Consider the following 16,016-nt stretch of genomic DNA (forward strand, 5'->3'; position numbering starts at 1 on the left):
TTAGTTTCTGGATTCTAATCCTGGGCCCAGGTAAGTCAACACAAATGGCACTTTCAGTTTTTTAGACCTGGATCGAATATCTCTGTTCACAAGGGTTCTATAGAGCAGCCTCAAACATGTCCTTTGCTTTCTAACATTAAGCACTGAATAATTTACAAAATACAAGTTTAGGAAGTGAAAGAGTCACAAGACTAACTACATTCCAGGACTCATGGGATTTACACAGGATGGTTGTCAATTACACAAGTCAAGCACAATTCCACTGAACACGAACAGTTTGCTTCTTCCTGGAACCCAATACTTGACTGATACACAATAATGGAATAATTGTAATACAAACAAGCTAGGTCAGAAGAAACACAAGCAGCCAGACACCTTAAAAGGTCAATGCAATCCAAAAATAAGGTTGCTCCGATTTAAACTTTGAAGTTCAGAAGTACTATAGATCCAAAAATGTGTATAATGCATGATGGTGTGACCGTAGTCACTTTGAATTATGGGTTTTGCTGGTTTGTGCAGTGTTTTTCACTATAATGTTCATGTGATTTAATAACTCAGGCACATAAGGTATAAGGGAAAAAAAAAGGGGACCAGAGTTTCATAACAGAAGACACGTCAAATGCTACGAAAAGATGCTCACGGGTAAGTTCAGTATCACAGATAGCCCTCTTGCTGCTGTAACAGAAAGGTGCGGACCTAGAAAGAGAAAGCACGCAACATCCACAGTCCAGCTTTCTGAACCAGCTGCAATTTAGCTCAAAGAGATGAAAACCCGTAGAGTTAATGTCAAGTAGAACAATGTATTATGGATCTGTCAAAAAAAAAACACACTTTGTACGTACACTGCAGAAATGGAAGAATCTCTAAATATGGGCTTATACTCAAACATTTGCACAGGCTCTTTTGAATCTTAATCGGAACGAAGAAACCTAAATATATAGAAATTTGGCAGGTAGACTCTCGGCCTTCATAGGTTTGTTTTTGCTACAAGTTTCACGATTTTTCTAGCCCTCAAAAAAAAAAAAAAACCTGAAGACTTGGTGACCACGTTTTAAGAAAAGCTGCATGAACAGACTGAAACAATGAAGTTTGGAGGGTACTAAGGGAGAAAATGAGAAACGTTAGGCACGTGGTTCAGGAAATGTTAATTTCATGCACTAAGAAACAAACTCACACCCCACAGTAGTAGAAGTAGTAGTGGCAGCAGTAAACACTACATGTGTAGGGGTAGAAACATTTGTTACATCATGGTGCTGGCTGGCGATGGAAGGTTGCCGCCTTAGAGCTCCCTGAAAGGAAGTTCCAGTCTGGAAAGCATTCACTACATCCATCTGCAAGGAACCAGAGACTGTGACAGCTTGTTCATCGAGAGAGAGAGAGAGAGAGAGAGAGAAAGAATGAGAGAAAACCATCCGATCTATAATACACAAGAGCAGAAATTATAACTAAAAGGCAAGAGTTTACAGGCTAGCAGTAGAGTTACAGTTACTAAAAAGCAAAGTAGTCTGGGGCAGTCTTGGCACAGGCCTTTTCTTCCAGTATTACAAAAGGGTGGTTAAGTACTGTATTTATACCTGAGTCTGTATCCTGTTCAGACCTCTGAACCACAAGATCTGACCATGGCGCAATTCTCTCTCTGCATGGTCAATTTCTTCAATATCCTCTTCCAACTCTTCCTCTGGGATCTCTTCCTTTTGCGTGCCAAGGCCAGCTTCTTTGAGGAACTTTAACTGGCTTGTCGGAATTGAAGCAATCACCTAAAGCAGAGACACTTGTTTCAAGTGGACTACTGAATTTCACCTAAACTTCAAAACATGCTCATCACAACTCAAACTTTCTATGCAGGTCTAGAAGTTCAGACAATAGCTTCAGAAAATCCTACAAGTCTTAAAGGTTCATTTATTTAATTTGCCGTGTCTCTATTTTAATCATTTTAGTATATCGACCATCTGCAAGTCTGAACATCCCAAAAAATCTCAAACGCTTCATATTATATGTAATATCAAAATTGTCTGTTTATTCCTTCCTTCCCCATTATCCTCTTCATTTTTACTCAGTTTCATTATTCTATTTGAAGATTTGCTTACCCAGCTTAACGGTCAGATTTAAAATCTGGAGATTTGCATGTAAGCTAACATTAGAATTCATGCAATTTTGTTCAACTAAAACTTTGGAAAGTACTGAACACTAAATCACAAAATTCACAGAACCATCACTTTAATAAGATTGTACACCGATTTCCAACTGAAGATCTATTACAAACTTGGTAGTTTTTAATATTTAGCCATTTCCCTGGGACAATTTGCAACAAAGTTTGGCATAACTGGCTTGGTTTACTCCAAGATCCACTCTCAAATGGCTGTTAATTTGGTGGGCATCACAATCTTTAATGGTTAAATCACTTAGCTAATGCTAGTGTTAAGTTTTAGACTGAAGTTACTATCATTACCAATCCAACATTGAAATAATTAGCCACAGAACACCAGAGCAAGAAAAATCCATAAACTAGATGTCCAGGCCTTGTAAAGTGGCCTGAGCTAGGCTTAGTGTAAAGTGGCCTGAGCTAGGCTTAGTGTAAAGTGGCCTGAGCTAGGCTTAGTGTAAAGTGGCCTGAGCTAGGCTTAGTGTAAAGTGGCCTGAGCTAGGCTTAGTGTAAAGTGGCCTGAGCTAGGCTTAGTGTAAAGTGGCCTGAGCTAGGCTTAGTGTAAAGTGGCCTGAGCTAGGCTTAGTGTAAAGTGGCCTGAGCTAGGCTTAGTGTAAAGTGGCCTGAGCTAGGCTTAGTGTAAAGTGGCCTGAGCTAGGCTTAGTGTAAAGTGGCCTGAGCTAGGCTTAGTGTAAAGTGGCCTGAGCTAGGCTTAGTGAAATTTAAGACTCAAACAAGAGCAAAGCTCAGACAAAGTGCACTAACAGCCCTAGCACAAACTAGCCCAGGGACCATCAGGCCAACTAATGCCTCTACTACTCAGTTTTGCTTTGACGAAAGGCAGGATAAGGACAGGGAATGTTGTATGACTGACACCATGATAGCACAGATGTTATAAAAGACATGCGCTATTCTCCCATTTGTAACTTGGTTATGTTGAAAACAACGTTTCTATTCCTCTGCAAAATACCTGCTCCTATACTAAATGCAAGGCTAAAGTAAACAACTTTTCCAAAACCAAGATGCTTACCTGGCCCCAGAGTAGTGTTCCCATTCCTAGAAAAATACACCATAACCACTGAGCAGCTGTTAGCTTAGTGCAGCTAAATGGCTTCCCACCAAATTGAATAATAACGATCTAGAAAAACAATGGATTTAAAATGTAGAGATTGCAACCAAAAAGATAAGAGTCCAACATTTAAAAAAGGAAAATGCTACATAAAGGACTCGCTTATCAAAATTGTCACTTACCTGTATCAAAAATGTTCCCAGTACAATGCTACAAAATATTAGATTGTTGAAAATTCCATCAAAAACGTTCCTTTCACCATGAATTTTACGAGCATTCACTTCATTAAACAACTGCATCATGACAAATGTATTAAATACAATTGTGTAGTGTTCTGAAGGGGGGGCATGAAGAGGGGCATTTCGTCCACTGTCAATATCAAATATTTTTTCCCCTGAATAAATTATAAAAAGATACATTTGAAATTTTTTCAAGACCAGATTACTCCAGTATGAATATAAAATGATTAGAAAATGTCACCATTTGCAAAACTTCGCACACAAGAAATCATTTCGCTTTAATCCTCCTGAATTTGTGCACACTGCTCATCATTTACCATTATTCCCATTTTTCTGTCATCTGCAAAATTTAGGCACCTTGGAGCGAACTCCCATTCCATTCATCGAATAGAATGATGCAGGCCATTCGGCCTACCATTGTTCACTATTCTACATAATTTAAAACTGTACATGCACATTTAGGACTTGTGCATTTGAGCAGAACTTTTTTAAATTTTTTTTTAAAAAAGCCCCCCAAGCTAGTGTAAATGGGGTGGGTCCTCAATCTATGTGGATTAAAATGTGCTGAAATTATGGCACTGGATCTCATAAGAAATAGTAGGCCACACGGCCCCTCGAGCCTGCTCCGCCATTGGGTGATCTTCGACCTCATCTCCACTTTCCTGCCCAATCCTCATATCCCTCGATTCGCTTAGTGCCCCAAAATCAATCTCTCTCAGCCTTGAATATACTCAACAACTGAACATCCACAGCTCTCTGGGGTACAGAATTAGAATTGCAAAGATTCACAACCGAGTGAAGAAATCTCTCATCAGTCCTAAATGGCCAAACCCTTATCCTGAGACTATGACTCTCCAGCTAGGGGAAACTGCCCATCATCTAACCTGTCAAGCCCTCGAAGGATTTTATATGTTTCAATGAGATCACACCTCATTCTTCTAAACTCCAGAGTCTAGGCCCAATGTACTCAATCTGTCCTCATAGGAGAGCCTTCTTATCCAGGAATCAATCTAGTGAACCTTTGTTGCACCGCCTCCAAGGCAAATATATCCTTCCTTAGGTAAGGAGACCAAAACTGTGCACAGTACTCCAGGTGTGGTCTCACCAAAGCCCCATATAATTGCAGCAAGACTTGCTTACTCATACACCAACCCCCTTGCAAAAAAGGCCAACATACATTCTTTCCTAATTGCTTGCTATACCTGCACGTTAACTTTGTGATTCGTGTACAAGGACACCTAAATCCCTCTGCACACTAGCATTTACTAGTCTCACCTTAAAAAAAATTCTGCTTTTCTATTCTTCCCACCAAAGTGGATAATTTCACATTTCCCCACATTATATTCCATCTGCCACCATCTTGCCTAGTTAACCCGTCTATATCCCTTTGCAGCCTCTTTGCATCCTACTCAGCTTATTTTCTCACCTAGCTTTGTATCGTCAGCAAACTTGGATATATTATACTCGGTCCCCTCATCTAAGTCATTGATAGATTGTAAATAGCTGAGGCCCAAGCACTGATCCTTGCAGCACCCCACTAGTTACAACCTGCCAACCCGAACATGACTGCTTATTCCTACTTGGTTTTCTGTCCGTTAACCAATCCTCAGTCCATGCTAATGTATTACCCCCAATCCCATGAGCCCTAATCTTGTGCAACAACCTCTTGTATGGTGCTTTATTTTGAAAATCCAAATATACGACATCCACAGGTTTGCCCTCATCTACCCTGCTAGTTACACCCTCAAAAAATTAAGATTTATCAAACAATTTGCCTTTCATAAAACTCTGCTGACTGCCTAAATCATGATGGTTTTTTAAATGCAGTTACCACGTCCCCAATAGCTCGTAGCAATTTCTGTACTATTGAGGTCAGGCGAACAAGCCTATAGTTGATTGTTTTCTCTCTCCTTTCTTGAATAGCGGGGTTACATTTGCTACCTTCCAATCTATGTGGACCGTTCTAAAATCTAGGGAAATCTGGAAGATCAAAACAAATGCATCCACTATCTCTGCAGCCACCTCTTAGAAACCTAGGATGTAAGCCATCAGGTCCAGGGGATTGATCAGCTTGTAGTCCCCATTGTCCCATCTCAGCACCAACCAGGCATTTATATCTTCGCAAAAGTAATTAAGGTACTGATTTTTAAAAGCTTAGATGTTAAGTATAAACTAAGCTTAAATGAAAGCAGATCGTGTTATTTGCAATCCCCCCAAAAATATATATTTTTCCAACCAAAACCCCAAGTCTACTTTAGTTAAGTGTAAACCAGTCAACACCGACATTTGATGGTTTATTCAAAAAAAAAAGCTAATATGGTTTTTAAACCCTCTGCTTACCAGCAAACAAGAGTGTAAAAACAACAACAAGTTGGTAGACGGCATGACCCAAGATATTTTTCATCATGGTACGAGAGACGAGCGGTTTATTTCTGCCATAAGGTTTCCGTAGCAGCAGCGCTTCCGTGGGCGGTTCAGTGGCCAAAGCAAGCGATGCAAATGTGTCCATGATCAGGTTTACCCAAAGCATCTGCACAGCCTTCAAAGGAGAATCCTAAAAAAGTTTTAACACATTTTAAAAGCATATTTGAACCAGTTTAATTCACATTAGGTAAAGATAGAGTGCCGAGAAGCAACGATTGTTCACATGTTGTTTCTTTGCAGTTTTGCTTTAAAACTGCTGAGATAATCACACAGAAAAACAATTTAGCTCCCATCGTTATGAATAACCTGTCAGCAAACTCACAGGAACATCAGGTTATCCTGCACAGCTTAAATTCTTCAAATGGGACGTACAACATACCACAAGGATATATCTAGTAAAAGAAGCGACTTGGGTGTTTCCTTCAAAACGTTGTTAAATGTGATGCAAAATGAGATTCCTCAACTAGAACACAATCACTCCTCCACCCCCCAGAGATCCATCTGCACACACACACACACACTATCTTAAATAGGGGCAGACTGATTATAGTATGCAGAGGGTGCTTCTCGTTCAACTAACTTCATGTATATCTAGGAAAATTCTGATCAAGCACTGGAAATGGAAAAGGGGACATCTTCACCAGTCAAATTACAAAATGGCGTTTTTGGAAGCATTAAGTTTGGTGAAAGACTGCACATCGCTCCAATGTGGCAGTCATGCAGATTCTCAAAAAAATTAGAAGTGGCTGTTGAGTAAACTAAATGATTGGCCTAACCAGATTTCTTACTATACGGTAACGCAAGATACAATTAACCGTGTAAAAATGCCTCAGAAAGGCTTTTCTAGTGCTGGTGGGTCTCCAGTTCCTTCAATCCATTTGCAGATCCCAAGGCTATTATCAAAGCAGTGAATGAGTTGGCAGTGCACTAAGGTGATGGGCCAAATAGTGGATATATCTTAACAAGCAAATTCATGAGCCCTCTAACACTGACATCATTATTGAATGGAGGTAGTTAGGTATTTCTAGCCTTTGAAGGAGACAAGAGGACAGAAACAAGGTTGAGTGAGAAAAGTTGTTATCCTCTGACCAGGTCAAGCAATTGCTTTTGGCCAAGGTCAAGGTGACGGATCCATTCCAGCGACACTTTCAGGCTTTGCCTAATTGTAGGAGGCCAGAAATACACAATCAAGTACATGCACAATACCCACAACTACAGTTCACTCTCTTGACCAGTTAGAAGTTCCTTGTCCATCGAAATATAGCCATAACCCAGCTCTTAAAACACTCAGACAAATGGACTGGGAAAGTCAATATGTATTTGCAGGTGTTAAATGTTTACCACTACAAGCATCTAGATTCCCTATTTGAAGGATATTAAGAGTACCAATGGCATTATTGCAATATTCCCATCAGAAACTGCATGCTTTTCCAAAAGCCATTAGAGCAAGTATATACAAAGATTCACCAGAATGACACCAAGTATTAGAAACTATAGTTGGGAGGAGAGCCTCCAAGACACGGACTATTTCTACTGAGCAGACAAAGCCGATTTAAAGTTTTTTTAAAATGTTGGATCGGCAGAAGGAAAAATTGTTTCTTCTAGTTGGTTAGTCAGTGACGAGGGGTCATCAATTCAAAATAGTTAGAGGGTTAGGAGAAATTTCTTTATGCAGAGAATTGCTGGAAGGCTTTGTCAGTGAGTGGTTGAGACAGAGACCACCATATATTTTAAGGGAAAAGTAACTAAACATTTAAATCAGAAGATGAAACAGGGCTGGAGAGCAGGGCAGTGAGATGAGATTTGGACTGCTCGAGCAATGAGCTGGCTCAGACACTGAATAGCCTCCTTCCATGCTGTAACTTATGATTCTACAGGAAACACTTTTTATCCGGCACCGACGGGGTGCCAGTTTATCACAAAGTCCGGATTACAGAGAGGTATAGTAAAAGGTACGAGAGCCCCGTACACGGCCACAGATCCAGGCGTCCCTGCTGCATGGCAACGGGTGCAGGAACCCTGGTTACATGGCCACAGATCCAGGAACGGCCACTAATACTTACCTGAACCTACTCCTGAATTTTGCCGGTTAACAGATTTCCGGTTATTTAGGTGCCGGTAAAATCGAGAGTTTCCTGTATTTTGTTCAGCATAAACCTATAAACTCTTCCAGAGACATCTGGTCTCATCATCCAAAATGAGAAGTATAAACATAAAAGTTGTAGCCTATATTCTCAAAGGACTATGAAAGGAAACATTAACTTTAAATATGGTTTTTAGTGGATTTTGTGGGGAGTTTACTATTCTGGGTAGACAATTGTTCATAGAACAATTAGAACAGCAGCATAGCGGAGCAACTTCCTAGTTTAAACTGCTTAAAAAGTCGGAGATCAACTTGGTTGCAACATTTGTTTGAGTGGCTTTTAAAGAATTGGCAAAGAGAGCAGATTGACAATATAAAGCACAGGAGGATTTACATTTTTTCCCCAAAGTTAGAAAAGGGCTGAAAAATAGATAAAAGAAAAGTTAAATATAGAATGGGGGAAAGGGACAAGAGGACAAGGCACCAGTTATTTTGAATTGAAATCGTTTCTATTATGGAAATAAAGTTATCCCTTTAATGAGTAGCTTTATTAATCGAACATTGTTTCCCTGGGACTGATGCTAAAACAAACATTTACCTAGACATGCTGGCAGTCCAAGGGTTACACACTAAATGTCAAATCTAAAATACATTTACTTCGATACTGCAAATCAAACACTGCAAAATGCAATTTTTGAATACAAGCGGTTGTGCTTACAAAATGGGAGCACTCAGTTATGAAGTGATAATTCCCAAGACAAGTTTCCATTTCAACCAAGTAGCGTAGCATTTCCTTGCGGAGAAGCGCTAGCCCAGGCCACTCATGGACATGCAAACAGCTGGCTCATGCCATTAAAACATTAGCAGAGACCAAGGAATAGACTTAGTGCCTGTCTGAACAGTGCGTAGCACATGACCACTTACTCTGCAATAGCTCCCGTGCCTTCTAGCTAGCGGTATTTACTGGTCTAACCAGTACTAAATAAATGTGCTATTAATTCATGGATTATTAATCACTTGTAGTTTTCAGAATCTACAGTTCTGTATAGATTATGCCACAGAGACCAGTGTAAATGGAAATGTCAGTAGGCATTCATACTCAACCACTGTGACCTGAAAGTGTGCAATATACTTATACTTGCATCAAAATCTATGTTCAAAGAGACAAAATTCCATATACCTGTGTAATACAAGCACCAGTGAATGCCACAATCACTGCTACAACGTTGACAGTAAGCTGGAACTGGAGAAACTTTGAGATACTGTCATACACATTTCTGCCCCACATAACTGCTTTAACAATGCTTGTGAAGTTATCATCAGTTAGGATAATATCGGAGGCTTCTTTGGCCACATCGGTTCCAGCAATACCCTAGGAGGGAAGGCAAAACAGATAAAGTAATCTTTTGCATATTGGGATTAACAGCACTCAATTGCATTATCAATTCCATGGAATTTTAACGAGGCGAGATATAAAAGTTAGATTTTTTAAAGAGGATATTTAAATTGCAGCTAGCAGATCTCAAAATCTGGCCTATACTCATTGGAGTTTAGAAGAAATGAGAGGGGGTCTTATTGAAACATAAGATTCTGAGGGGGCTTGACAGGGGAGATGCAGAGAGGATGTTTCCCCTCGTGGGGGAATCTAGAACTAGGGGGCATAATTTCAGAGTAAAGGGGCACCCTTTTAAAATGGAAAATGGAGGAGGAATTTCTTCCGAGGGTTGTGAATCTTTGGAATTCTCTTCCCCAGAGCACTGTGGAGGCTGGGTCATTGAATATAGTTAAGGTGGAGATAGACAGATTTTTGAATGGTAAGGGTAATGAGGAGCAGGCAGGGAAGTGGAGTTGAGGCCAAGATCAGATCAGCCATGATCTTATTGAATGGCTTGAGGGGCCAAATGACCGACTCCTGCGTCTTATGTTATGTAAAAGATAAAAACACACAAATCAACAGAAACAAAACCATAATGCAACATAAACCATTTAGAAATTCAATACACAAAATTAGCTTTAGAACATACCATGGCAAATCCAACATCAGCTTTCTTCAGTGCTGGGCCGTCATTAGTGCCATCACCAGTGACTGCTACCACTTGCCTTCGTTCCAACACTGTGCTGTCAATAATGCCTTAAAGTGAAAATACAACAGGAGTGAAATATATATATATTTTTTTTTTAGGTATGTAACTACTTGTGAAAATGTTTGAAATCAGTCTATTCATCAATCTGGAGCACTACTCCAGGCAAACATTTGTGAAATATGGCATGTGATAATTCCTGTACACCGTCTCTTTCCACACACACTTCCCCCTCACCAAACTCCACAGTTTTGCAAGGTCCCCTTGTGTGAAATTTGCAAATCAGCAATGAACTCTCATTAGGAATTAGACTATTTTCATTAAAAGAAAGCACTGAGCGAACAAGGAAAGATGGACGGGCTCAGGTTTCATGACAATATGCCCTCATTTGGTCACCACAAAGTGCAGCTGATTAATATACCCTTACAACTTGTCAGACCGGAAAGTTTCTAAATAAATGAGCTGCAGCTTTAAGAAAACGATCCTAATTTCTCCAGCTATTTACAAACCAAGCTTCTATTCTTGGATATGTCTATTTGGGATGGAGGGGCAGGAACAGAGAAAGTAAGAACGCCAGTAATAAAAATGTACAATGAGGTAACCAGCTTGTCCAGCCTGTTCTAGGATCTTCTGCATTTACAGCCAGCAGTTTGACTGTGCTAATAATCCCTGGCATTTCCTATTTTATCCCACTAAAATGAGAAGAAGTTATAGTTAGAGAGGTGGGGCTTTCCTAGCATTCTGAGAGATCTCTTAAAATTATAGGCTATAAAGGATGCAGAGAATTATAGGAGGCCATTTGGCCCATCGTGCAGGCTCTTTTGAAAGAGCTTTCGACTTAGTCCCAACTCATTTCCTCTTTCCCCGTAACTCTGCAAATTTTTCCATTTCAACTATTTAAGAACCACCAAAATGTGAAAAAGTGCACCATAAATGGAAAAGTAGTGCTCATTAAAAAAAGCAGATAGGACAGAACATAATGACACTTAGCCATTCCCTGCAATCAAAGCGATGGGAGCAACGTTTTGCTCGTGCCACAAGTGGACAAATCAGCCATAAAGTCCATGAATGAAAATTTCAAAATTGCCCTTTTGACAGCTCTACATCTGCCCTTATGGCTGCATTACGACTCTTAACCGATGCATTTGTACACTATTTAAAGTCTTCTACATTCTCCTGAATACATTCTCTTGACATTTTCTACAGCATATATTTTGCACTAGGTGGCAGTCTTGTCCATAAGTTACAGCTACATAATTTGGCTCGTAGCTTCAAGGAATATCCCTCTAGCTTTGTACAGTTACATCTCTAAATCTATACAGTTTATTCATGTAGAAGCTCTCCGTAAATTACTTTCACCAAAATAGAGTACTTATGAGAATCTGCTGACTTTCTTTTACATGAGAACGTTGCCCATTCCCACTAACTAGGCAGGGGAAAACTTAATCTAGAGACTGTATTCTCTGTGGGGCTGCCTCTTTACTAGGAGCTGCACTGCTCCTGCATTCGTTCTCTGCACTGCTGGGAGTTTTTCACGACATGCTAAGCTAGCTCGGATCTGTTCCTGCTGGCTCTCATCCTTCCTCGGGATTCTTCTCCATTGCTGCCAAATGACCTTTGCTTTGCACTTGGTTGCCCACACTATTCATTCTACAGAACTCCTCCATCACCTATTCGTTGGACTGGCTCCTCAAACTCCTACCAATTTTATGCGCTCATTTCTACAGCTGTCCCTCAGACCAGCTCCCAATTCACTGATGCTGTGAATTTACTTTTCACCACCATCCCCTGGGTTTCACTGCTCCCGGTCTTTGGGCTTCACTCCCACTGCTTTGTCGCTGGTATCCTGGATTTGCATTACTAATAGAGGCCACTATTTTCCCCTGATCACAGTCTACTCACCAAGCTTCTTCAGCTATTTTCCACTGGGCAACCTCCAGCAGTGTGTCCACTGATAATCTGCCCTTCGAGCAGCTCCTGGACTCACTCACCATCCACAACGGTCTCCAAACCTGGACATAGTCAGCTTGGAGCATCGACAAACCAATCATGTCTACAAGTCAACTTCATCCCATGACAGGACCTCAGACCATTGACTGCCATGCCTTCAGTCATCTAGGCTTTAAGTTCTGGAATTCCCTCCCTAAATCTCTTCATCTCTCCACCTCTGCTCTTTCAAAACACTCCTTAAAACCAACCTATTTGACCAAGCTTTTAGTCACCCCTCCCAATACCTCCTCCTTTGGCTTGGCAGCGACTTTTGTCTCATTATGCTTTAGTAAAATGCAGCGGGACATTTTTTCAACATTAAGAGGCCCTATATAAATGCAAGTTGTTGCTGTAGGGGAACCTCCTGGCAATCGAGTAAAATTTATGGAGGTGTAGGTGGAAATGCTGACTGCACAGCTTATCCCAGAAGGTGAGAATCTGAAATTTAAGGGCCTGCCAATTCAGAACCAGCAAATGTTCGTTTGTTGGAAATTAGATCTGTAGGAAAATAATTAAAACTTTTATCACCATTATTTTACCTTTGACTAAAGTGTGTTTATCAGTGGGCGAAGATCTTGCAAGGACACGGAGCCTGGGCCAGATCTTGTCTAAACGTTCTTGCTCAATCTGAAAAGATTAAATATTTGCTATTTCACAATATTCAGTAACAAGTGAAAAATCCACACTGATGCCTTCAGTTGAAATGTTAAGTGTACCTCTCCTTTTGCATTGCGAATGCGTTTGTTGAATTGTTTACCCTCCAAACATAGAAAGTCATCACCAGCCTGTAAAATGCCACATTTTGTAGCAATGGCACGAGCCGTGTTAATGTTGTCACCAGTGACCATACGCACAGTGATACCAGCACGCTGGCATTTCTTAATGGCATCTGGAACCTGCAGAAGGAGCAAACAATTTCACCGTTAGATCGTCATACAATCTCAGTTTGGAGCGTAACTGCAGTATTGTTCACCCTTTATTCAAGTAAAATATGTTCTGTGTTCCTTGAATATAAACTTCAATCAATTTACTTGTCAGTTTTGCTCAAATCCCATTCCAGGGATATGACGCTTAATCTAGGCCGATACTTGGTGCAGTACTCAAAGCAGCATTGGTCAGAGAATCGTAGAATAGTACAGCACAGGAGGCAGCCCAGAGTCTGCACCCGCTCTTTTGAAGAGCGATCCAGTTCGCCCCACAACCCTGCAATTTTTTCTCTTTCAAGTATTTATCCGATTCCCTTTTGAAGGCTACTATCGAATCTGTATCCACCACCCTATTAGGCAGTGCCTGCCAAATCCTAAGCACTCGTTGCGTTAAAAAATGTTTCGTCTCGCCTCCCGTTCTTTTTCCAGTCACTAAGTCGGTGTCCTCTGGCTGTCGACCCTTCAGCCAGTGCAGAGTTTTTAAATTTTACTCCATCAAAACCCTTCATGATTTTAAACACCTCTAATTAAATCACTTAGCCTTCTCTGCTCCAAGAGGTACCGTCTTTCAGATTAGATATTAAACTTGCAGGAACTAAGTGTCACAAAACATATTTGAAAGTTCTCTATTTTGTTACGAATGCTACGTGCATTCAGATAGACGAGTTAATGGCACAAATAACTACATATGGGTATGATCTTGTGGCCATTACAGAAACATGGCTGCAGAGTGACAATGCCTGGGAATTAAACATACTGGGTTATTTAATGATCAGGAAGGACAGGCAGGAAGGAAGGGGAGGTGGGGTGGCTATGTTAATAAAAAGGAAGGAATCACTAATACAGAGAAATGATATTGGGTCAAAAGATCAGGATAATGAAACAGTTTGGGTGGAGGTAAGGAATAAGGGGGAAAAAACACTAGTGGGCGTAGTCTATAGGCCTCTGAACAGTTGCAACTATGTTGGACGGAGTATCAATCAGGAAATAGTTGAGGCTTGTAATAAGGGAACATCTATAATTATGGGGGATTTTAACTATCATATTAATTGGACAAATCAAATTGGGCAGGGCTGCCTTGAGGATGAGTTCATTGAGTGTATTAGGGATGGGTTTCTTGAGCAGTATGTAACTGAACCGACCAGGGGGCAAGCAACCTTAGATCTGGTCCTGTGTAACGAGACAGGATTAATTAAAAATGTCCTAGTAAAGGATCCCCTTGGAATGAGTGACCATAACATGGTTGAATTCCATATTCAAGTAGAGGGTGAGAAGGTTGGATCTCAAACAAGCGTGCTAAGCTTGAATAAAGGAGGCTATGAAGGTATGAGAGCGGAATTGAGTGGATTGGGAAAATAGATTAAAGGGTAAGATGATACATGATCAGTGGTGTACATTTAAGGAGTTATTTTACAACTTCTAAAAAATATATATTCCACTGAGAAGAAAAGGGTGCAAAAGAAGACAGCCATCCGTGGCTAAGTAAAGAAATTAAAGGATAGTATTCGACTAAAAACAAGGGCATATAAGGTAGCCAAATCTAGTGGGAGGAGAGAGGATTGGGAAAACTTTAAAAGACAGCAAAAAATAACAAAAAGATTGATTAAAAAAGGGAAGATAGATTATGAAAGTAAATTAGCAAAAAATATAAACAGATAGTAAGAGTTTTTATAGTTACATAAAAAGAAAAAGGGTGGCTAAAGTAAATGTTGGTCCCTTAGGAGGAGGAGACCGGGAAATTAATGGTGGGAAATATGGAGATGGCAAAAACACAATGAATATTTTGTATCAGTCTTTACAGTAGAAGACACTAAGAATATCCCAACACTGGACAAACAGGGGGCTATTGGGGGGGGGGGGGGGGGGGGAGAAAGGAGGAGCTAAACACGATCAAAATCACTAAGGAAGTGGTACTCGGTAAAATAATGGGACTCAAGGCGGATAAATCACCTGGACCTGATGGCTTACATCCTAGGGTCTTGAGGGAAGTGGCGGTAGGGATTGTGGATGCATTAGTAATAATTTTCCAAAACTCCCTGGACTCAAAGGTCCCGGCAGGCTGGAAAACTGCTAATGTAACACCCTTATGTAAAAAGGGCAGTAGACAGAAGGCTGGAAACTATAGACCGGTTAGCCTAACATCTGTGGTAGGTAAAATTTGGGAGTCCATTATTAAGGAGACAGTAACAGGACATTTGGATAATCATAATTTAATAGGACAAAGTCAGCATGGTTTTATGAAGGGGAAGTCATGTTTGACAAATTTGCTGGAGTTCTTTGAGGAAGTAACATATAGGGTGGATAAAGGGGAACCAGTGGACGTAGTGTATTTAGACTTCCAAAAGGCATTTGACAAGGTGCCACACAAAAGATTATTGCTTAAGATAAAAAAATCACAGGATTGGGGGTAATATTCTGGCATGGATAGAGGATTGGCTATCTAACAGAAGGCAGAGAGTTGGGATAAATGGTTCATTCTCAGACTGGCAATCAGTAACTAGTGGTGTTCCGCAGGGGTCAGTGCTGGGTCCCCAACTCTACAATCTATATTAACGATTTGGAGGAGGGGACCGAGTGTAACATATCAAAGTTTGCAGATGATACTAAGATGGGAGGGAAAGTAGTGAGTGAGGACATAAAAAACCTGCAAGGGGACATAGACAGGCTAAGTAAGTGGGCAGAGATTTGGCAGATGGAATACAATACTGGAAAGTGTGAGGTTATGCACTTTGGCAGGAAAAATCGTAGAGCAAGTTATTATCTTAATAGCAAGAAACTGGAACGTACTGAAGTACAAAGGGATCTGGGGGTCCTGGTGCACGAAACTCAAAAGGTTAGTATGCAGGTGCAGCAAGTGATTAAGAAGGCCAATGGAATGTTGGCTTTCATTGCTAGGGGGATAGAATATAAAAATAGGGAGGTATTGCTTCAGTTGTACAAGGTATTGGTGAGACCGCACCTGGAATACTGCATACAGTTTTGGTGTCCATACTTAAGAAAAGACATACTTGCTCTCGAGTCAGTACAAAGAAGGTTCACTCGGTTAATCCCGGGGATGAGGG

General features: G+C 40.6%; 1 protein-coding gene and 1 long non-coding RNA gene across 12 annotated transcripts in view; one reads left to right on the forward strand and one right to left on the reverse strand.

Annotated features, from left to right (window-relative positions):
- LOC147106401 (uncharacterized) overlaps window positions 1-16,016 on the forward strand; it is a 101,340-nt gene that overhangs the window by 49,086 nt on the left and 36,238 nt on the right. The window lies entirely within an intron of this gene.
- atp2b1a (ATPase plasma membrane Ca2+ transporting 1a) overlaps window positions 1-16,016 on the reverse strand; it is a 112,033-nt gene that overhangs the window by 2,393 nt on the left and 93,624 nt on the right. For 6 of the 10 annotated variants that reach the window (XM_086009470.1, XM_086009467.1, XM_086009466.1 and 3 more), the window contains exons 13-21: window positions 12,745-12,924; window positions 12,568-12,655; window positions 9,983-10,089; window positions 9,139-9,330; window positions 5,792-6,005; window positions 3,395-3,606; window positions 3,174-3,281; window positions 1,575-1,757; window positions 1,245-1,331 (exon numbers count right to left, since the gene is read on the reverse strand). In XM_086009470.1, the coding sequence (XP_085865596.1) occupies window positions 1,245-1,331; window positions 1,575-1,757; window positions 3,174-3,281; window positions 3,395-3,606; window positions 5,792-6,005; window positions 9,139-9,330; window positions 9,983-10,089; window positions 12,568-12,655; window positions 12,745-12,924 (1,371 nt within the window). Of the gene's footprint in view, window positions 1-1,174; window positions 1,358-1,574; window positions 1,758-3,173; window positions 3,282-3,394; window positions 3,607-5,791; window positions 6,006-9,138; window positions 9,331-9,982; window positions 10,090-12,567; window positions 12,656-12,744; window positions 12,925-16,016 lie in introns of those variants that run through there. The other 4 variants (XM_086009476.1, XM_086009474.1, XM_086009475.1 and 1 more) reach the window with 4 other exon arrangements.

Source organism: Somniosus microcephalus, chromosome 16, assembly GCF_052327205.1.
Source record: "Somniosus microcephalus isolate GS21.2 chromosome 16, FLI_Smic_1.0, whole genome shotgun sequence".
Classification (NCBI taxonomy): Eukaryota; Metazoa; Chordata; class Chondrichthyes; order Squaliformes; family Somniosidae; genus Somniosus; species Somniosus microcephalus.